Source organism: Clupea harengus, chromosome 13 (assembly GCF_900700415.2).
Source record: "Clupea harengus chromosome 13, Ch_v2.0.2, whole genome shotgun sequence".
Lineage (NCBI taxonomy): Eukaryota > Metazoa > Chordata > Actinopteri > Clupeiformes > Clupeidae > Clupea > Clupea harengus.
In genome coordinates, this window is record NC_045164.1 from 3,035,553 (window position 1) to 3,058,410 (window position 22,858).

Sequence of the window (22,858 nt, forward strand, 5' to 3'; positions counted from 1 at the left end):
CCTTCATGTGAAACTTCACAGGGAGAGCTGCGTGAAGTTTGCGGCTCCGCAGGGAAACCTGGCCGAGAAACTGATGGAGTGGCTGACATCTGCAGGTGAGGCCCCACACCTGTAATTATCATCATCATCCTTGGAAAATAGGTCCTCAAAGTCCCTAACAATACATCACATCCAGTAGCTGAAGTTGATCCATGTTTTTAAGAGCTTTGTTAAATGCTCTGTGGTGTCTGTGCACCCAGGGTTCACACTGAAGGACCTGGAGTCGGTGCCTTTTGGGGCAGCCCTGCCAATCAGAGACGCCATCTACCAGTGCCGAGAGCACCCGTGCTCTGATTGGTCCGAAGAGGTCTGCGCACTGATTGGGCGGCAGGACCTGACCAAGCAGGCACACAAAGTGACTCTTACCAAAGGCAAATCAGTAAGTGTGACAAGTTTGGAAGGCAGTACTGGCCATGTGTCGGAGGATTGAAATACTAGTGTTTGAATGTCTGTGCTTGACATTTTTATCTTTGAGAAGTTGCTTTACATCCAAAGTGACTTGCTTTGTAACACATCGAAAGTGTACATTTATTCAGATCTTTCAGTCTTTAGGACTTCAATAATGTTAATGTTCCTAGATGAAATGAGTGTATGGGAAAAAATGTTGATATTTTTATGATGAAACATGTATGTATTAGTGTGTATGTATGTCTTATGTATATGAATGGGTATTTTTGTGTGTGTATGTACGTGTTATGTATATATACGGGGGTTTTTGTTTTCAATCTTTCTATGACTTTGTGACCGTACCTATCACACCTGTGTGTGTGTGTGTGTGTGTGTGTGTGTGTGTGTGTGTGTGTGTGTGTGTGTGTGTGTGTGTGTGTGTGTGTGTGTGTGTGTGTGTGTGTGTGTGTGTGTGTGTGTACAGACTGTGGGCCTTGGGGGGGTTATGCTGGAGCCGCCCGTGCCCAGCGAGGCTGACGAGGAGGAGGACGGCATGGCAGACCTGGACCCCGAGGTGACAGGGCTGATCTGGAGTCAGGACCTGCGCGTGCAGGAGGTGCAGCGTCTGCTGCAGAGCTCCCGGCCCGTCCGTGTCAACGTGCCACAGCTGCCTGAGGTCAGCGATCACGAGTACATCGAGGAGAAGGAGAACAAGTGAGCACGCGCACACACACACACACACACACACACTTTCTCACACAGACACACACACACACACACACCATGGATCTCCGCCATTGTTCTGGAATTCCGGCGTGGGGCCATTTTTTATTCAGAAAATGACACTGTGGCTCAGTGAAGTGTCAGCTCAAAAATCCATCATGTTTTTAGCTGTTATACCACAAACATATATTCCATATGTGTTTTGTTTGTGCTCGTATATTTTTCTACGATTTTAGCGTGGAACTGTAACCTAGGTATCCAATCACGGTCTGTCGTCATCAACATTTCAAGTCACGCACAAGATGTAATGTGTTTTGGTGAAGAATGGAAATTAATATAGCTGGAAACCGCAATGAGGGGGCCAAGCAGCCCAGCAGGACATAGTTGCCATGGAAACTTGATGCCATTATGTCAAGGGCATGGCTGTTAGTACTCACAGCAACAAATTCGGCGGGATTTGAACTTACTTCCTGTTTGGTGGCTTTGCTGCCGATTTGATTGCCTTTTAACTGACAAACGTTTCAACATTTTAAAATCAATTTGATAACTTCAGGCACAGAACTTTTCCTTGCTTTAAACCCTGATAAATACACACACACACCATCACATACACACGCATACATACACACTCATACACACTCATACACGCATACGCACATACATACAAACATACGCACATACACACACACACATAGATACACACACATACATACATATACACACTCTCACATACACACATGCTTACATACACACACTCACATACATAAACGCATGCACACACATAAACACGCACACAAGCAGAAGTGCATGCACAATTAGCTATGCATGCATTCATTCACACATGCACACACTTTCCCACACTCACTGAATCTACCGCACCGTGTGTTCACTGCAATTTTCAGTGCACAGGTCGAGAAAGTAAAAGTGCTGCTAGGGTTAGCCAAGTCATGCACAGTCAGAAGTCATATCTTCTGGTAAGAGTTTTGCAGATATGCAGATTCGGATGGTTGATACAGTTCCCCGGTAGTGAGCCACCACCTTTGTAATGAGTCGGCTCATATCATCACTTGACTCTCATAACTCCCTCAACGTTGAATGAATCCAACTGTAATATTATAGATTTGTAGGGTACAGTGAGTTAATATATTTATAAATATACAAAGGAGTCCCACCTGAATGATTACTCCCTCTTCTGTTAATGCTCCATCTTATTTTCTTATCTGACCCTTATAAATGGGTTTGAATGTATTTGGATATAAATGTATATACATTTATTTGAATTGAAAAAATGTAAACACATGCTCATAGACAATGTGGTGATGGTCTTGTACATGCTGTGAAATGATATATATGATGCATTATGTCCATATGATCTGTTCTGTCTTTAATAGGCTCCTGCTGTTGTGCCAACGTACCATGGCACTGCCCGTTGGCAGAGGGCTCTTCACACTCTTTTCCTATCGGCCCGTGCCTACCGAGCCCTTGCCCGTGCCAAAGCTCAACCTCACGGGTATGGTACTCCTCTTATGGCTGACGCCATGTGTGCACACTCTCGTTTTTCCACTGTAAATGCAGGATCACATTTCTCTTCTCTTTGCGACATCTCTGTGTTGAATAATGCTCTCGGCCATTATTGGGGAAGATGCTGCTGTATGTGGTCGTGACAAATAAGGCTTCCTCCCCAGGGCCTTGCTAATAATCCATTTAACCTTGAAGAAACATTTTCCCTGCAAAAAGAAAGAAAAAAATCATTCCAACTTACCTCGAGAGACCCCTGCATTTGTTGTCTGATTTTGTTGCCTTTTGTGACGTGTCAACACCCCCCCCCCCCCCCCCCCCCCCCCCCCGGGCCATGCTTCAGAAGTGCCACATGAGAAGCACCTAAAAGTCCGCTCTGCATTCCACATGTGAGGGGCCCAGCCTGTAATTATGGCAGAAGCGTTTCTGTCCAGAGAGGACAAAATGTGGACTTGTGGCTCAGAGAAAACCACAGCTTTCATGAGCTCATCCACACTCCTCTCTGGTTGCCACATGAAGGCCTCACCATTAACATAAAGGAAACCAGACAAGAAAACAAAGGAACAACAAAGCATGACTTGCATGTTCTGCAATCCACTGAGCCAGAGGGTTGGACTTGCCTGAAATGTTCCATTGGATATTTAGTTATGTTTTATTGGCCCTCTACCAGGGTTTGCCTATTAGCTGGGTTTCCATTCGAGCCATTTGCATATTTGTATGCATTGAGGAAAATTCGGCGAAAGAAATGTGTGCATGTTTCTATCAGCTGTGTTATGGGAATTACAAATTAACAATCTCCTAATCAGGAGAGGAGTTGTGAACAGCTGTAGGTTCAAAGGTTGAGGTTGTCAGGGGACCTCTAACAGAAATATGTTGTAAAATAACAACAAATGCGAATCCATCAGCCTTAGTCGCATTTTACCCTATGAGAACCGGTAGTTAATCCAGCCCCCCTTGATTTCTTATTCAATTTACACGAGTTTATACAATTTTCACTTGGATATTTAGGTATGTTTGTTTGGCAAAATAAGTTCTTCACTGCCAGGGTTTTCCTGTTATCATCTTTTATCTGTACTTTGATCCCATTGAAAATGTTGCTGTATTTGTCTAGCACCTCTCACATTTGACCCTCTGTGGACAACCCCCCCCCCCCCCCAGGCCGTGCCCCTCCTCGCAACACCATGGTGGACCTGAGCAGCGGCAACATCGACGTGCCGCCCAACATGACCAGCTGGGCCAGCTTCCACAACGGCGTTGCGGCCGGCCTGAAGATCGCCCCCGCATCACAGGTGGAGTCGGCCTGGATCGCCTACAACAAGCCCAAGAGCGCTGAGCTGGCCAACGAGTATGCAGGATTCCTTATGGCCCTGGGTCTCAACGGACACCTCACCAAGCTGGCCACGCTCAACATCCACGATTACCTCACCAAGGTGAGTTCATGGTACACCCACACACACACACACACACACACACACACACACACACACACACACACACACACACACACTTGCCTGGTCATGCTCAATATCCATGACTACCTCACCAAGGTGAGTTCACGGCACACATAGATACATATGCCTGGCCTCACTCAACATCCACGACTGCCCCACCAAGGTGAGCTCACAAACATATACATGACTACCTACACAAACATCCATGACTACCTCACCAAGGGCAGCTCAAAACACACATATTAAACACAAATACACGCTCAACATCCATGACAACCTCACCAAGGTCAGCTCACAGTACGAAACACACACCTGGCCACCCTCAACATCATGACCAATGTATACACCCGAGCCAGTCAACTGGCCAGCTTTAACATCCATGACTACCTCAGTAAGATGAGCTCACAACACAAATACACATGCCCTTCCAACATTAGCATCCACGACACCTAGCCAAAGTGAGCTCACAGCACAGACACATGCCTTCCCAAATTTAGCATCCATGACACTACCTCGCCAAGGTGACCTCACAACACAAATACATACGCCTGTGCCAGCTTTACCATCCATGGCTACCTCAGTGAGGTGAACCTCCCATACGAACATATACACCAAGTTAGCATGCATGACATGAACTTTACTATTAAGTTGCTGAACTGAATTGCATTAACCACCAGTATTATATTATGACATGAACTTTAAGGCAGTTTTCTTTTTTTTTGTGATTGGCAATTTTTATTTGCTTTTAAACATTTGTACAGGTTACCAGTCACAGGTCAAGAGCATGAACATGGTATAACCATCACACACATATACACAAACATAGGGTAAGTTATGCATAAGTGCTTGTATACACTATATGTACCCACATTTAAGGCAGTTTTCTGTGGCAAACTGTGGCCTATCAGCTCCGTGGCCAAAACAAAGACACAGAGCCTACTACTACTACTTCTGCACTGAGATGATTTCTCTCACAAGCAAGCGTGCTGCCCCACAGTAGTAAGTTGGAACTGAAGATCACACCTGCCTCTCTGTCAGACTAGGGCTGAACGATTTGGGAAAATAATCTAATTGCGATTTTTTACCAAAATATTGCGATTGCGATTCGATATGCGATTTTTTTTTTTTTTATCCTCTTTTTTTCCCAACAAAACGTAATGAATGATTTAAATATGACCAACACAATATTAGATACATTTAGTGTAAAATATTCTTTCCCACATTTTACATTTTTATTTAACTGCTCATTACAGAAACAAGAACAACAAATCGGTGGCTTTGCCACTGTGCATTTAAGTAATTTAAAAAAAGTAATTTTAAGTATAAACACTAGGCATGCACTTTTTAAACACTGTGTGCAAAATGTACCATCTTATAAAAAAAATAAATTAAAAAAAAAATATATTTTAATCGCGAACGTTGCCGTTAGAAAATCGCATTCCATCATATCGCGATTAAATCGCAAATGCAATTAATCGTTCAGCCCTATGTCAGACTTCTCCTGAAACACACGGTTTCTGTCAATGATTGAGATGAGCCTTTCCATAAACAGCCAGTCCTCACACATGCAGCCTTATCAGTTTGAGTCACCTTAACCGAGTGCAGCTATTTACTTTAACCAAGCACACCCACGCACTCCAGACTGAATCACTAGAAGCACAAGCATATACCAGTCTTCCCTCCTTTCAGTAAACCTATTTGTCATGCGTTTCACATCTACTCAGTCACTGCAACAGGACATACACACACACACACACACACACACACACACACACCCGCACACACACACACATTGCATTCTTTTTGCCACTCATTTGTCTCTCTAAGAGAAACAATTGGAGCATCGCTAAAAGTCATTCATAAATAAAATGTAGCCCCCACACGCCCTTTCCTCGCTTTTTCTCTCTCTCGCTCTCTCCGTCTTTCTTCTTACGGATTATCTCTGTGAAGTCTTTCTCAGCGTTGGATCTCGTGTGCAATGTGCAGTTAGCCTGCCTACATCTTGCTGCCTTCATCCTGTTGTTTTTCTCACATGAAAGGCCCCCGACCGGCGTGTGGAGTTTCACTATGACTTTTCCAGGGCTGTGACGTGTGCACCACTTTCTCATTTCCAGTCAGGGCCCGAGTTGCCGGGCCTGTCTGTGGTCTCCAGCAGTATCTCTCCTCTGCATCACCTCAGCCACCGGCACAACCCTCGGGCCGATAAGTTCGCAGCATCAGGCTCCGGCTTTCTTCTTTTTTTTCCACAGTAAAACCTCAAAAGTGCCCAAGCTCTCTCTTCCTCATTAACAGACGGAGAACTGCGTAAGGTAGACAGCCTCAGGCCGCACGGCGCAGTGTCATTTCTCAGCACTGTCAAGGTCTATATATACAGAGGAACAAGAATTGTGTGTTTTTGCTGGGCCTAAGTACAGGAGGGAGTCTGTTTTTATAGAGCTTCATGGTGGCCAGCAAGGCAGCTCTGTTTCTGTTTCTATTTCTAGAAGCTGTTTTTTTCACAGTACAGGTCCAGCACCAAAATACATTGTGGTGCTTCTGCGTTTTTTTGGTCTGTGCAAGCTGACAACTTTAATACAAATCTAGTCCATTTACTGGAACTGTGCCATTACACTGAGTTGTATCTACTGCTGATGTACAGTGTCATTCAAATGTTTGTGGTCTTACGTCTCTTTTTCTCTCTCTCTCTCTCTCTCTCTCTCTTTCAATTTTTTTTGTATTGTGTGTGCTGTTAACCATTATACCATGGCCTGGTTGTGACGCGTTCTTTAGAATGTCAATTAACTTTTTATATTTGCACACCTATGAACTAGTTTTAGTTTTTTTGACCGGTTTTTGATTACACTTGCATATCAGTTCTAATACACGTCCTTCACAGGGGCACGAGATGACCAGCATCGGCCTGCTGCTGGGTGTGTCTGCCGCCAAGCTGGGCACCATGGACATGTCCATCACGCGGCTGCTCAGCATCCATATCCCTGCACTGCTGCCGCCCACCTCCACTGAACTGGACGTGCCGCACAGCGTCCAGGTGGCCGCCGTGGTTGGCATCGGCCTCGTCTACCAGGGCACCGGGCACCGCCACAACGCAGAAGTGCTCCTCGCTGAGATAGGTCAGTAACACACCCGCGTCCCTGTCAGGCATCTCTTCAAACAGGGTTTCTCTCAGTGGCTGAGGTGAGCCTTTCTAGAAACAGCATTTCCTTGCACATACAGCCTTGAGACAATGGGCCCTAGTTCATTGACGAGCAACGAGCAAAGTCTGCCGCACAACTAAGGCTATTGTGTGGTGTGTGTATGTGAGAGCACTGCACTGACCCACCCATGTTTGCATTTAGAATGTTGCTCTTGGCATGGAATTAGCTAAACGTTTTTGCCAAGTTATTAAAGGGAATGTTTTGGGTCCAAATTTTTACTAGGGAAAAAATGATCAAAATCAGTCCAGTTAGAACGCTATAACCAGCCACCACAAAATGGCTATACAATGTTATCCCATGGGGAATGCATCTACGTCAGAGTAAAACCCTTTTTCCACACTTATAATAACATTATGAGCCTGACGGGGGCGAAAACAAGCAGTTTACTTTGGCGCAGATGCTTGCTCCATGGGATTACAACGTATAGCCACTTTGCGGTTGCTGGTTATAGCATTCTAACTCAATACTGGACCGATTTCGATTGTTAATTGTCCTTAATTGATCTAAAAAGATCTAAAAAATAGGGCCCAGGTTGAAAAATCCCAAAGTTTTCCTTTAAAATAACTTTAGTTCATGTGTGGCAAACTTTGCTCGTTTCCAGTTGCCAGTCAATGCAATTAGGTGCTATATATATCAATACAATTGAATTTAATACAGCATTATCCACCACAATGCAGAAGTGCTGCCTACTGAGGTAGGTCAGTAATGTTACCCATACACCAGGTTGGTCTGGACAGGACAGGACGGAGAGAGATTAGTTGGTTTATTTAATTTGATGATGCTAGCAGGAGAGATTGAGGCTTTGTGACTGTTTAGGACACTAGGGTTAATGGTCGAAATGGAAGATTGTATTGTAATGCAAGAGCATGCCTCTGCGAGAGGGAACTGAAAGTATTTTGCATACTCATTTGGTTACATCGAACCAGCCCTGATAACAAGCTGACTCGACTTATTTTACACCTGTTGGCAGCAGCCATGCTTATTCATCTTATTCAAAATACCAGAAGAATAATGCTCAACTTCACAATGTAACTAGCATGTTTAATTTAGTTTAACAATTTGCAGTGTTTTTATACCCTGTCGTAAGAGTGCGATTGGAGTATTAGGCGATTATACTGACTGGGTTAAGTGGTGTTTTTGTTTACCTCCTACAGGTCGGCCTCCTGGTCCAGAAATGGAGTATTGCACAGACCGAGAGTCCTACTCCCTTGCTGCTGGTCTGGCTCTCGGCATGGTGTGCCTCGGGGTGAGTTTGTTGCAGCCTGACCCACAAAATGGACGACTGACTCTCTCTGTGTGTGCGCTTATGTCTGATCGTCTGTCTCATTCTCACCCAGGCCAAAATCCTTTGAACTGTGGCTTTTGGTCTTCCTTTCTTGTTCTGAGTAGTGCTGTCAAACGATTACAATATTTAATCGCGATTAATCGCATTTATGTCATAGTTAACTCAAAATTAATCGCGATTAATCGCAAATTTTTATCTATTCTAAATGTCCCTTCGTTTATTTTTTTTTTGCATCATTTTATTTTTATTTTAATGCCCTTATCAACATGGGAAAGTGGATTGGCTTGCTTTATGCAAATGTTTTATTTTATTGAAAACCAACATTGCCAAACAGGGCGGTACAAAATAAAATTATAAAGTGCACATTTCAGGTAAACAAGGACTCCGACTATAGTGCAGTTAAACCATGGCTTAATATTTTCTTTTTTTCAAGTTTGCTGGGAACATAGCAGTCAGGCCTCTTATTTCAGAAACAATGAACCGTAACAGTTAGGTTACCAATAAAAGGTAAGCCTACTTCTTTGCTTTCAGCCAGCTGCCTGTTGACATTTTCAGACAACAGTGAAGCTGGCTTCTTTTGCACAACACAACTTTTAAAAGTAAACTTTCCATTCAGAAGCTTTTTATCATCCATTTCACCGTATCGCGCTCACCATTCACTCAAACCGTAACGTTAGCCTACGACACAGTTTGCGAGGCCAAAAAGAATGTTAATCAAAAAAATAAAAAATAAAAAAATCGCGTTAATCTCGCGATAAAATTTTTTACGGCGTTAAAATGGGTTTGCGTTAACGCCGTTAATAACGCGTTAAACTCAGCACTAGTTCTGAGTAATTTTTTTTCTTGCCTTGATCTGGGATTGAGTGTGAAACCAGATAGACAGATAGACAGCACTTAACAAAGAGCAATTCAAGTGAAAAGCCACCATCCTAACCCATTAGGAAGAACAGAATCTAGATTCAAATGAAGTCATGAGGCTCCTTTTAGGCCCAGCATCAGCTGCTCTACCATGAAATACTGCAGGAGTTATTTTGGCCTTAGTGTGTCAAAGAGCACCTTTTAGAGCGACTGGAAATAATAGCTCTGTTGTACAGACAGGAAGTGTACGAAAAAGCCCTTTAGAGCTTCCCTCTGACCTAGAGTCATTGTGGTGCACTCCGCATGCTGCATGGAGACTCGGTGTCTGTGTGAGCGGAAACAGGAATGACTCCCACGCCCTGATCAACGACTAAGGCCCAACCTGCCTCTCCCCCCTCCTTCTCTCTCCAGCACGGCAGTAACCTGATCGGCATGACTGACCTGAACGTGCCCGAGCAGCTCTACCAGTACATGGTGGGAGGGCACCGCCGCACCCACGTCGGCATCAACAGGGAGAAGCACAAGTCCCCCAGCTACCAGATCAAGGTAACGCCACGCCACCAGAAACACTGCTGCCAGGTTCCCACCACAGTCGGTCAGGTCCTACCAGCCAATCAGTGACTTGGCCCTGTCACTGGTGGTGATGATTAAAGCCGCAGGGGAAAACAGCTTTGACTTTACTTTGACTCATTTTTTAAAGGGTTACCTATAGCTTGTCAAGCTATGTATAAAATAAAATAAAACAGTCAAATAAAATCAATCAATCAATCAGTAATGAGCAAAGCTAATTTTCGGCATCTGCAGTACAGTCTGTAGGTTTACAGTTGTCCAACAGTAAACTCTGTTTGAACTGTTCATACCATGTAATGTGATTATGCACGTATGCAGGTATTGGGTATTGACTTCCTCACAGTCACCTTAAACCTTTCCTTCTCTCTCTCTCCTTCCTCTTATGAGAATGCTGAGCTAATTTGAATGCTCAAATCTTAACTATGTGTAAACTCCTAGGCTACATATAAAATTAAATTCAGGGTGTAGCACTTCAGAAATACTTACGTTATGTTATGTTACGGCGGTCCCATAGGAAGGCGACACGATCAACGTGGATGTGACCTGTCCTGGTGCTACTCTAGCTTTGGCCATGATCTACTTGAAAACAAACAACAGGTGAGTCTCACCCCCCCCCCCCCCCCACACACACACACACACACACACACACACACTTCACCCCCCTTTCCTACCCATCTTGTAATCATCACCTGGTAACCCAGAAGCCCTTTTCCTTTCTTACACTGATGGGCTTTGGCTGCCATGCCACTGCCTTGTTCAGTCTCTATTATCGGGGACAAGGATTTTTGTATCCTTGAGAGCTGCTGTACCCCTCCAGGGTACCCTGTTCTAGTTTTCCTGCTGCTGCACAGAGCTGTGTGTGTGTGTGTGTGTGTGTGTGTGTGTGTGTGTGTGTGTGTGTGTGTGTGTGTGTGTGTGTGTGTGTGTGTGTGTGTGTGTGTGTGTGTGTGTGTGACTGTGTGACTCTTAATGATGGCCTATGGTGGTTGATTTCTGAAGGGGAATGACATTCACACCTCCCCCGCCAGGTCTATTGCAGATTGGCTTAAGGCCCCAGACACCATGTTCCTGCTGGACTTCATCAAGCCAGAGTTCCTGCTCCTGAGGGTGAGTGAGAGTAGAAATCACACACATACTGTCTCTCACACACACATACTGTCTCTCTCACACACACACACACACACACACACACACACACACAGCAGAGCGGAGCTAAGTAAATCTATGTTACTCTGCCACTGGTGGGGACTGTCCTGTTCAGCATAATGAGTTTGCTGCTAGTTGACATTAGACATCTTTTCTGTGCCCCGCTCATTCGCAGACGTTGGCCAGGTGCATCATCATGTGGGATGAGATCTTGCCCAATGCGGAGTGGATTAGCAGTAATGTGCCCCAGGTAACAGTCGCTGCCAAGTATTGTTTGTTTGTCTTACTCTTTCATGTGATGTCAATAGTAATAATTTGGCTTTGTCATTACGAGAGCTGCTGTCTAACTTCTGAAGAATGACTGACCATTATCTTGTCACCAGATTATTCAGGAAAACATTGGGACCTGTGAGGAAGTGCAAATCTCACAGGACTTGAACATGGAGACTTTGGCGTGAGTACAAACCTCAACACAGCAGTTTTGTGCAAATGGACACAAAGAAACTAAAAATGGCTGCATCACTGTGGCAGGAGTGTCTTTGATCATGTGTGGCACTGCCATGGTGAATGTAGCCTTGAGATGACCACCTTGTTGAAGAGTTTATTAGCAAAAAACTTTATCTGCCTTTTTTATGACTTTTCATACAATTATTCATTTTAAATATGGATAATGAATGAATCATTTTAAATCATTTTTTATTCATTATTTTTTACTTAATCAAACCATCCAACTGATTGATTGATATTACCTGGGATGCACAATAAAAAATAAGTATGATTTTATGAATATTCATGAGAAATTAATGAACAAACAAACTCTTTGTTTCACTCGCAGTCAAGCCCATGACTACATCATTGCTGGAGCCTGCATGGCTGTTGGGTTCAGATTCGCCGGCTCTGCCAACTCTGATGCTTTTGACTGCCTGGTGAGACAACTGCTGTGAGCTTTTTGGTATGGAAAAATAGTTTGAAAATCTTAATTCGTTTCTGTATGCTAATTGGTGTTTTCTTCTTCTTCTCCTTCTTCTCTCTCTCTCTCTCTCTCTCTCTTTCTCTTTCTCTCTCCCCCTCTCTCTCTCAGTACAAGTTTGCCAGGATGTTTATGCAGTCCCTAACGGCCTCAGCTGCCACAATTGTAAGTGTCTCTCCTCCTGAAGAATGCAGTAATATGGGGAATCATCACTTTGCATTGTTGACTTAATCATGGCCCAGCTGTGGCTGAGGTCAGCTGAGAAACCGTAATGAAAAGCTGTGCATCACCTCAGTGTGTATCTGACCTCATGTGCTCCACTGACAGATAAAGAACTTTATGTTGCCTTACAGTAATCACATGGTTTAAATATAACTGACTTCTTAGTAAACTAAATGGATAAATGGGAAATTGGTAACATCACTAATGATTTTAAGACTTTCACATGTGGTGATTGTTGTGACGTACATGTAAACGTGCACTTTTGTTTGTCTGTGTGCGTGTGCGTCCGTGTGTGTGTGTGTTTCCCCAGACGGGCCACTACAATGTGCAGACGTGCCTGAGCATGGTGCTGCTGGCCCTGTCCATGGTGATGGCGGGGTCTGGGGACCTGAAGGTGCTGCAGCTGTGTCGCTTCCTGCACAAGCGCGTGGGCGGAGAGATGAACTACGGCTTCCACATGGCCCACCACATGGCCCTGGGCCTGCTGCTGCTCGGGGGAGGGAGGTGAGTGCTGGCAGGGAGGGGCTCTGTGTGGCTGCTGGCGCACGTGCACACACACACACACACACACACACACACACACACACACACACACACGCACATACACGCTTATATCTGACAGACTAATACACATTTTGTTACTTCACTATTCCAGAGGATTAGTGAAAATCTGTGTAGATAGACATTTCGGTGATGACATATATAAAAAGTGTATTGAGTATATTATCAGTGTATTGAGCTGATTTTGGGAAGGTTAAGTGAGCTTTTTATGTCCCCTGTATTTTATTGGTGAGCCCCAGGGACTAAACAGCCACATCTTTTTTTCAAGTGCAGATTTGTGTAGAACTGGATATACAGAGAAGTGTGTTTACTCAAAGGGATCCGCCAGCCTGCTTCCAGGCACATTTTACTGCACACACACACAAACATTTACTCACAGTGAGAGCATGTAGCCCAAGTGCTCTGGGCCGTTAATCATTGCTTGGGAGGACATATTTTGACGTACTTCTTCAGTGTAGCTTCATGTAAAGGTTTTGGCCATGTGACTGAACCTGTATGTATATGCTAATGTAAGTACGGCCTCTCTCATCAAACACCATGCATGTACCTGTTATTCAGTCTTATGACCTTACTAAAGCCTTGAACATTGATAAACCACAGTAACCAGGCTGCAACCCCCCACCCCACCACCCTGCCTCACAGGAATGTGTTGGGGGTAATATTGTGCCAGGTGGAGCCCACAGGGCGGGCATTTCCCTTTGCCAAACGAGACGCCACTCTCTGCTCCAGCTGTCCTTACCTCAACCCTCTGACAGACAAGCCACTGTGTAATTTCATACTGGTTCCCTCATCCCAGCAGCTGCACATATATTAGCTGCTGTATGAGTGCCTTATTGTACAGTTTAGATTGTGTTTACATGCCCTTGGGTATGTCTGAACATGGTAGTGCTGTACTCTTTATCTCTCACTTGTTCTCTTGTTCCTTTTTCTCTTCCCTCCTCTCGTTTCTGCTCCCCCTCTTTTTCCATTTTTCCCCGAGCGTGTACACACGTGCTCTACTCCTGTCCTTTCCTTGGAAATCTGTATCATATTTACTGTATCTGGTGCGTCACCAAACCTAAACAAGCGGCCTCCTAGTGTTTTATGAGAGCTTTGTGTTCAAAACACCCTGCGGGCGAGGTTATTTTAACACCTCTGCCGTAACACAAGAGAGTCGGTGTGTGTTGATGGAAGGGAAAACAAGGTGAGCTGCATTCTTCTGAAAAGAATCCTCATCACGGTTGTCACGGTGACTGTTTTGAGTGGCAGGTGGTAGGCAGAGATGGGAGCTCTTGAGCTGACGTTTTTTAAAAGGCTGCTGAGGGGAGGCTCTGACTCCTGTCAACCTCCCTGACAAGTGCTCCTCTTCAAAACCAGTGCCACAGGTTGAACTCCCTCCAGTAGCCACTTCAACTCCATTATTTTTAAGTGACCGATTTAAGACCAGCGCTGATGTCATTAAACAATGGGCGGATAATTTCCCCTCAGACACACAGCTATTGTACGTCCTGACTGCTAAGTGTGCTAACATTTTTGCTTCTGATTTGTTTTTTTCATGTCTGATGCATCTATTCTAAGTGCTGTGCAAACTGCTCTAAACGGATGTACTAGTTCATACATGCTCTCGTCTCTTTTTTATTCCTCTACCTCTCTACCTCAGGTGTCACTTTCTGTCAACACTTTCATCTTGTCATTTTATTTCACTTTCTGTGTGTGTGTGTGTGTGTGTGTGTGTGTGTGTTCCCACATGGCGTGTTTCTAACCTTGCGCTATTGTGACATTCTCAGGTACACACTTAGCACGTCCAACTCGGCCATCGCCGCGTTGCTGTGTGCGCTCTACCCCCACTTCCCTGTTCACAGCACGGACAACCGGTAAGCTCACACCTAGGACACCGCATAAGATACACACTTAAATACATATCTGTGTGTGTCCGACAGAAAGAGAGAATGTGTGTTAAGTTTGTTTTGTACATATTGGTTTCTGCATGTATGTACATCTGTATCTGTGTGTGTCTTCGTGTGTCCATGAATATGTTAGTAACTTGGTTGTCTGTGCGTGTGCGTGTGTGCGTGTGTGTGTGTGTGTGTGTGTGTGTGTGTGTGTGTGTGTGTGATAGATACCACCTACAGGCTCTGAGGCACCTCGGGGTCCTGGCAGCAGAGCCTCGTCTCCTTGTGCCAGTGGATGTGGACACTCTCAAGCCCTGCCATGCCTTATTGGACGTCACCTACAAGGTAAAACCACCCACCTCCCACACCCATAATGGCTGCTGCAAGGCCAACTGACCAACCTTTTGTGTTTGGGAATGCAAATGTTGGTCTTCAACTTCTAATAACTTTCACATAGACTTTTCCATTTTCTAATGGTCTAATATGTGTGTGTGTGTGTGAGCACAGGAGGTGCACGTGTTGTATAATGTGTATGGAATCATTTTGTGGTGGCCCATATGAAGGCTGTAACTATACCCCCTAGTTTGACACAATCCCTCCCTGTGTTGACTTAGTATGTCATCATAGGCTGAAAGGTTTTAATTTACGTTTGTACACAGACAAGCTAGGGGTGCTTTCCCGATTGGCAGATAGAATCTCTTTTATTTCCCCCACTCGGCACAGTTGGCACAAGCACCTGTGGTGTTAAATGCATAATGACGCAGGTAAAGAGACAGGACAAATCTGCCATTGTCATTTCCGCATGAGACACGCTGCAGTGCAGACACGCTCCTGCTGCTAGGCCCTCCTGGCCTAACCCTGGGGGTGCTGAGCGTCTTTGCCTGGTGTGGTGCTTCAGTGTGGCCAGAGTGCCGTCCCCTTGAAGGACTGCTGAAGGTCGGCAATGGAGTCCTGTCCACTGCCCAGCCTGCACGGGCAGACGCTGATTTTTTCAATTAACTGAAAATGCAAACACAGGGCGACACACTGTTCACAGTTGTTTGCGAAGCACAACCTCCCCTGTGTACACACACACACACACACACACTCTCAGCATGACATAAAGCTGATTAGTTGATCTGCGCATTTAATTATTTTTATAGCATTAACAAAATGTCTGTGCTCATCCCTTTCAGGAGACTAAATGGTATGGTGAGGTGACTGTTGAGTTGATGGCTCCTACCTTGTTGCCAGAGCTACACCTTCTTAAAGAGGTAGGTTGTTGTAAGGTAACGCTACTTATTGCCTGAGGACAGTGAGTATATGGGCCATTCTACCGAATTGGTGCAAAGTCAGGTTGGAAATATTTTGAAAATTTGTATGTTTTATTCCCAAAACTTTGTCCCTATATATATTGTACCATATCTAAAGTACACATATCTAGTAAATGAACCGTAAATTTTTATATTGTATTTTCAGAATGTGTTGGAATGTTTTTCCTCTCCCAAAAATTGTCACTACCGAAACATAGTAATAAACTATAGTAAAAACGTATTATTATTAACCTGTTCAGATTGTGTTTCCTTCCCTTCTCTGAAGAGTATTTTTACAAATATTTCTTGAAGGTTTTCAATGAAATCAATTATTACATTATTAAATTACATTTTTACCCAATTTCAAAGTTCAATTTATACAATTCATCAAAATCTAAGTGCAATATTTCTTTGTAAAATGCAAAATACTGATCATATTGATTCCAGAGTTGATGATTGATGAAAATGAACATACATTAAACCAATCAGTATCATAACATTTTAGTTGATAACTCAATATACTTTATTTTTTACAAAACATCCAGTGTTTTGGTAGTGACTGCACTGTTTCGGTAGTGACAGCACTGTTTCGGTAGTGACCACAGTATTTTGTTTGCAAGGTTGTATCATATTTCCTCAACCTTATTGCTTAATCTTAACTCATACCATGCTTTTGGTTGGGAATATTAAAAACACAAATGTTTTGTGCTTTTGCTGTCTTTTCCTCCATGATTTTCTGACCTTCTTTTTCTCCCTGTTGGATAAATCACTGATATATTTCAACTTTCCTTCTTCCTTTCGTTTCTTATTTCTTTCTCTTTCCTTCCTTAAATATTCTTGGTGTTTCACTGGGTCATCCCTCACTCTTTGTCGGTATTCTCTCAGCCTCTCTGCTCCACTTTTTCCTTTTGGCATTTTGGTGTCTAATGATTCTTTCTCTCCTGAACAATTTCAGATAGAAATCAGCATTATCTACATCTTTACCATTTAGTCCACATAACACATTTATTTCAAAATGATGGGATTGAACTACTTACCATTCCATTTTGTCACTACCGAAACGATCATGTCACTACCGAAACTTTACCATATGTTTTGGTAGTACCTGTTTCGGTAGTGACTGTTTCGGTAGTGACAATTCTAGCTCAATTTGAGCATAAATAAATAATTCTAGCAAGCACATGGCTAGCAAACACATCTTTGAAGAGGTGTACACACAAACAAACATAATCCTTTGCATAAAACCCCAAAAAGTTTACTTAATTGAAGAAAAAAGGGTGTTCGGTAGTGACAATTCTTAAGGTTACACACTGATTTTCAGACTTTGGAACACATTTATATAAAAGTATGGGATCTAGCTACTTACCATTCAGCCATGAGGGACAGGGATGCAGTATCACTGCCTGGTTATAAATGCAGGGGTGTGGCTAAAAAACAGGCTCAGCCAATGGACTAAAACTCCTGTGTTTCGGTAGTGACATGAAAACTATGGACATGATTTTTTGAGTACAGTTTATTTTTTTTTAAATTAAACCCACAATAAATCTAAATCTTCCAAGTTCTGTTCAAACTTAATCATAAAGATCTTTGAAATTAGATCATTGAAAAAAATCAAAAAAATGTAAAAAGTGTTATTTACAGACATTGAAATTTAGATGCCAGGGTTGGGGACAGCTACTTCCCAATAGAAAGTACCCTATAAATGATGATTTTGTATATATTTAGCTTATCCCTATCTCATTTAATGTCTTGGGTTTAAATAGACCATAACATATTCTTAGTAAATATCTATGTCTGAATACTTAATTGTTTTGTAAATAGTTTTTCTTGTAGTGGGACCACACTTTGCACCAATAAGGTAGAATGGCCCATATAGGTAAGGGATAATGTATAGTCCGCTGGTCAGTGTGGGGAAATAAATACAGACGGGATGTTTTATGGGATTTATTTTCCAAAACTGACCGGCGGACTATATGTTATTCGACGTTTGCGGGAAAACGATACAAGGCGTTCTTCCAAAATACCTCTTTTTAATGATTGTGTTGCCGTTAACACAAATATAATTTTAAACCTATTACTTGCTGACTTTAAGTTACGTTGAATTTCCGTTATGTTAAGTGAATGGACTACTTGCAGAATGATATGAATTAGAAGCACAAAACCTGTTGCCAGTGGCAGCGGTCATTCATTTTTTGCAGAGGTAAAGAAATAAAGAAATATCAGACCTCCAAACATTGGGGTGGCCCATAAAAATCAATGGAACTTTTTGAAACATTCTTAGGGGCTGTATAATAACACTGAGTAACAAGACGAGGTCAAATGTTGTGTGGAAAGAAAAAAAACCCAGAAAGGCTTCTAGGGTTACAACAGCTCTGCCAATGAGATGATAAATACACAAAAGACTCCTTAAATAAAGAAGGAAGATGTTATATGGAGTGTTCAGGAAAATGATGAACTGCACTTTTTGAGAGTTTACATGTATATGTTTATGAAAAATGAAATCAAAACAACATGAAAGCACTTTGCAGTGTACACCTCCTTCCAGAATATATTTAATATAAACGGATCGATGTCCCCTGTGTGCAGGTCCGAGTCAAAGGTCCTCGCTACTGGGAGCTTACCATAGATATGAGCAAAGGAGTTCAGCATCTACAGTAAGGCCTGCTCAGTAATCTTTGTCATGTGATTTGTGATGACTGTTTTAAGTCTGTATGCAGACGGCCAGAGATCAGAAACCACAACAAGACAGGCACTCTTGAGATGTAGAGCCGTATCTGTAGTGTGTCAAAGTAGAGGCATGAGTTGCGTTCGTTTTGTCTAACTATCTGGTATGTCTGCTTGTTACATAATGTTTGGTTTTTGCTCGTTTATTTACGGGATGTTTGTTCCCATTAATGATTTGTTGTTGGAGGATTTGTTTTGTCTGTACGGTGATCGTTATCTGTGTTCATGTGCATGTTTTTTGTTTGACTTGTTTCTCCAGTGTGTCTGAGTGTGTGATGGGTTTTGTTTGACTTGTCTTGCGTGCCTGTGTGTGTGTGTGTGTGTGTGTGTGTGTGTGTGTGTGTGGTGTGCTTTCATGTTTGTGATGGTCTTTGTTTGACTCTCTGCCATGTTTGTCTCGTCATACGAGGGTTTCTCTAGACTCACAGCTCTGTGTTCTGTAGGTCTATTCTCTCCAGAGATGGGGTTTTGTATGTGAAGCTACGGGCGGGCCAGCTGCCATATAAAGACGACCCACTGGGCCTGAACAGTCGTCTGGCACCCAACCCCGACGTGAGCTCATTTAAGGTGGGTTACCCTTCAGCACCTTCATACATACAGCCAGTAGGAGGCCACCCCCCCATGAAAAAAATTGGACAGAAACCTTCCCTCTTGTAAATCTACCATTTTTTTCCCTTTTTAAAAACAAATCGACCACTGCATACAGGGCAGTTTACAGCAGCACCTGTTAGAAAAAATGGGTTTGTTTTAGATACTTGAATTTGTGACACGATTGCTTTTTAATCAACATCAAACATTCGTTTAGCATGAGCAGTGAGAGAGACACTGTGCTGCTGTGCTGACGCTTTTTCTCTCCTCTCCTCCTCTCCCACGCAGCCCCAAGCCATCTCGGCCTTCACCTCCGACGGTGCCTTGCTCTCCTTCGCCGAGTACTTCTGCCAAGCCTCCTCCGACAGCGTTGCCAAACACGTGAGTAGGAGTCTCTCAACTCCGCACTCGAGACTCAACTTCAGTCTCGCTTTCCAACAGAATGAATGCATACATTTACATTCACATTTAGCTGTATTCATTAAGCACACGCTTTTAACCAAAGTGTATAACAGTATAGCACCAAAAAAAAACATGGAGTGTCGGGGTGTTCAAATATGCACTGTGTAATGCAGACTGAGGGAGGCCAGACAGCCTGTGAGCTGTTTTTCCATTAGGCCCTTCTTTCCCCTAGACTGTTTTCCCCCCACACAACTAATAGTTTCCAAGGCGGCATATCGGTCAGCCAGGTTTTCCTCAGTAGTTCCTAAGAGACGTTCATTGCTTGTGTGTGTGTTACATTTACATTTAGTCATTTAGCAGACGCTTTTATCCAAAGCGACTTACAAGGGTGTGTGTGTGTGTGTGTGTGTGTGTGTGTGTGTGTGTGTGTGTGTGTGTGTGTGTGTGTCCTTCATGTCCATCACAGAAGCAGGCCTTATTCTCTGCCATCCTCTACGAATGTGTAACTCAGGAGAACCCTGAGATGCTGCCCACATACATGGCCATTGATCAGGTGAGTGTGCACTTCATCAAACCAATCCCAGCATCCTTTCAAACACTGCATGCTTAGTGAAGTGTGTTCATTTTCTTGCTTTGTGTAGTGATTGATGCTGTAGTTGAGGCACCCAAAGTTGTTTTGGTGCATGTTATTGTCTCCATGAACCGTAATTTGCCATTTTGTTCCATTTAATCATTGGTGTGGTAGTCATTTTAGGAAAATACTCACTGAAAATGTACCACTAATGCAAGAAGGTATTTTTCTATAGCTGTGTCAGTTGTAACCAGACCAGTTAACCATGCGTACTATGATGTTCATGTATGTATGCTTTTACATTTACATGTGTGTGTGTGTGTGTGTCTGCATGCATGCACACACGTTTCCATGTATGATATTGCGGTATTTTGGAATGTGTGTGTCTGTATAGCCTTTTTCACTCTGGCAGGGGGACTGCCAATGGAAACTAGCCTTTTGGCTATAATTGGGTGCATTTACATTTTAATGTTCATGAATGTACACTGTCCCTCTTGATCAAATAAACAAATTGATTGATTGATTGTGTGTCCGTGCAGGCGGTGCGTGCGGTGGAGCGGGGGGATGCGAGCGAGACGTTCGCCCTGGGCCAGATGAAGCTGGTTCTGGAGCTGTGTGAGAGCCGCGGGCTGCAGAGACGCCTCACCACGCCACATCACAGGAAGGGGCGGGGCCTGCTCCTCACCTCCGAGTTCCTGCCGGTCATGAAGAGCGCCGCTGACTCCGCTTTCGACCGCTGGTTGTCTGGTGAGCTTGCCACGCCTACAGAGAAAACGCCCCCCCAAGAAGGGTAGTCAGGGTAGCCCTTGGGGATTGCCATAAATTGGTGGCTTGAAGTACAGTGCAAGTAATACATAGCAGGCTTCGATCTGTGGTACTAGGGACTGCCAGGCCCTGGCCACACCCCTGGCTCCTCCACAGCCAGTGGGTTGTCATGGCGGTGGCCACCATCAGTCACATGAATGCCTTTGTGAGAGGGGAGTTTTATGTGTGGTGCCACATAATGCTTTACAGGCAAACATGAGAATCCACACAACTCGCTGAGTGTGCTCAGAGCTCTTAACCACGTATGTTAGGAAGAGGTTCTTCAAAGAGAGCACTGGAAGAAGTTCCTCATTGACACTGGTGTAAGGCTAATTGACAGACCCCTTGAGGGATATTTGAAAGGTACCCTTACCACAGAGTGGTTTAGACTGTGTTTTGGGGGATGATTTGTATTCCATGCAAAAATTCTCTCCCAAGGCATGTTGCCTTAGCAAGGACAGATATGTCCTAGTCCTGATTGTGTTGATTTTAGTGGATAGCATCATTTCTGTGAGATTTTTTTCTTAATTTGTTACTGTAGTACAGTAAAAGCATTATACCTGTAAGTATTTCAGCAAAGGTTCTGAATGAATATCACTAATTGTGTATAGTTTGTATGACTTGTTGCTGCTAAGTGATGTGTAAATGTGATGATGGTTTCCTCTGGGCAGGTAACAGCCATGTGCTTTGTGGATACATGAGTGGCCAGCCTCTTAATGAGGACACAGAGACCAACATGCTGGCTTGCTTCCTGATCTACCACTCCCTCCCCAGCCTCAAGAAAATGGCTGCTGCCGACCTAGAAGGTAAACACCATTGAATTTGATACCATTGACAACCAATACTGAAGGTCCACTCCATGATTCTGGCGAAATGTTATTGATATTTGAGCTGAACAGCCAATCAAATTGCATCCCCCCCCTTCAGTGCTCTCGAAGCAATGTGTTGATTGGCTCTTCGGCAGGAATAGTTTATGGCTCGGTTGAGCTTTGCTGCTTATTCTACTTTAGTATAAACTAAAGCTGCAGCAGAAGACCTAACCACGTTTTAAAGTCTTTTAAAATAATAATGACTGCCTCTCATTCGGTGATAAATCTGCACAGCTTCTCACCTTGACCATTTATAAGAGTAAAGTTAACGTAAAGTTAAAGTCACTGATATATAGTCGACTTAAATAGTCATTGTTCAAATTAAACCTATCCACAATTAACTGGTAGCCTCTCCATGCTTGAGATCATTATACTGTGTGAGCTGTACTCTTGTCCTTGTGTGTGTTCTTGCAGGAAGTGCGTCGTTCCCGGAGTTGCTGGTGAAGTGCAGTCAGCTGGGAGTGTCTGTACGGGCCGTGCTCAGTCTGACTCCTCTGCTGCTGGGGACAGCTGGGATCCCCCAGCCGGTGCACTGACCCATACCCGTACCTACCTTTCCCTTCCCGGCCCACGCCTCACACCCACACGGAGGATGAAACACAAATCAACGTTGCATCCTTGCAGCATGTATAATATTTGTACTTATAGTTATAATGGGGATACTAAGAAATAAAGAGCAATCCATCTTTTTCTAAATATTCCAGACCTCAGCCTTTTCTGTACTGGTTCTGAGTCACCTGATGCCAGTGTTGTGTACGTGTTGCTTAGCTAACTGTTGTTCAGCATAGAACCTTCACAGGCGCATTCCTGTTC

At 43.7% G+C, this 22,858-nt stretch overlaps 1 protein-coding gene across 4 annotated transcripts in view; it reads left to right on the forward strand.

The window, feature by feature from the left end:
- Nucleotides 1-22,743, forward strand: part of anapc1 (anaphase promoting complex subunit 1) — a 43,070-nt gene extending 20,327 nt beyond the window's left edge. For 3 of the 4 annotated variants that reach the window (XM_031578835.1, XM_031578833.1, XM_031578834.2), the window contains exons 24-48: nucleotides 22-95; nucleotides 240-418; nucleotides 911-1,140; nucleotides 2,541-2,659; nucleotides 3,826-4,097; nucleotides 6,994-7,228; nucleotides 8,467-8,558; nucleotides 9,867-10,001; nucleotides 10,540-10,622; nucleotides 11,054-11,132; nucleotides 11,347-11,421; nucleotides 11,555-11,625; nucleotides 12,007-12,097; nucleotides 12,253-12,306; nucleotides 12,674-12,867; nucleotides 14,691-14,777; nucleotides 15,023-15,140; nucleotides 15,971-16,048; nucleotides 18,674-18,741; nucleotides 19,255-19,378; nucleotides 19,688-19,780; nucleotides 20,268-20,354; nucleotides 20,912-21,119; nucleotides 21,848-21,982; nucleotides 22,460-22,743. In XM_031578835.1, coding sequence (XP_031434695.1) covers nucleotides 22-95; nucleotides 240-418; nucleotides 911-1,140; nucleotides 2,541-2,659; nucleotides 3,826-4,097; nucleotides 6,994-7,228; nucleotides 8,467-8,558; nucleotides 9,867-10,001; nucleotides 10,540-10,622; nucleotides 11,054-11,132; nucleotides 11,347-11,421; nucleotides 11,555-11,625; nucleotides 12,007-12,097; nucleotides 12,253-12,306; nucleotides 12,674-12,867; nucleotides 14,691-14,777; nucleotides 15,023-15,140; nucleotides 15,971-16,048; nucleotides 18,674-18,741; nucleotides 19,255-19,378; nucleotides 19,688-19,780; nucleotides 20,268-20,354; nucleotides 20,912-21,119; nucleotides 21,848-21,982; nucleotides 22,460-22,581 — 3,103 coding nt within the window. In that variant the 3' untranslated portion in view covers nucleotides 22,582-22,743. The remainder of the gene's footprint in view (nucleotides 1-21; nucleotides 96-239; nucleotides 419-910; nucleotides 1,141-2,540; nucleotides 2,660-3,825; nucleotides 4,098-6,993; nucleotides 7,229-8,466; nucleotides 8,559-9,866; nucleotides 10,002-10,539; nucleotides 10,623-11,053; nucleotides 11,133-11,346; nucleotides 11,422-11,554; nucleotides 11,626-12,006; nucleotides 12,098-12,252; nucleotides 12,307-12,673; nucleotides 12,868-14,690; nucleotides 14,778-15,022; nucleotides 15,141-15,970; nucleotides 16,049-18,673; nucleotides 18,742-19,254; nucleotides 19,379-19,687; nucleotides 19,781-20,267; nucleotides 20,355-20,911; nucleotides 21,120-21,847; nucleotides 21,983-22,459) is intronic. The other variant, XM_031578837.1, reaches the window with a different exon arrangement.
- Nucleotides 22,744-22,858: the final 115 nt, after the last annotated feature.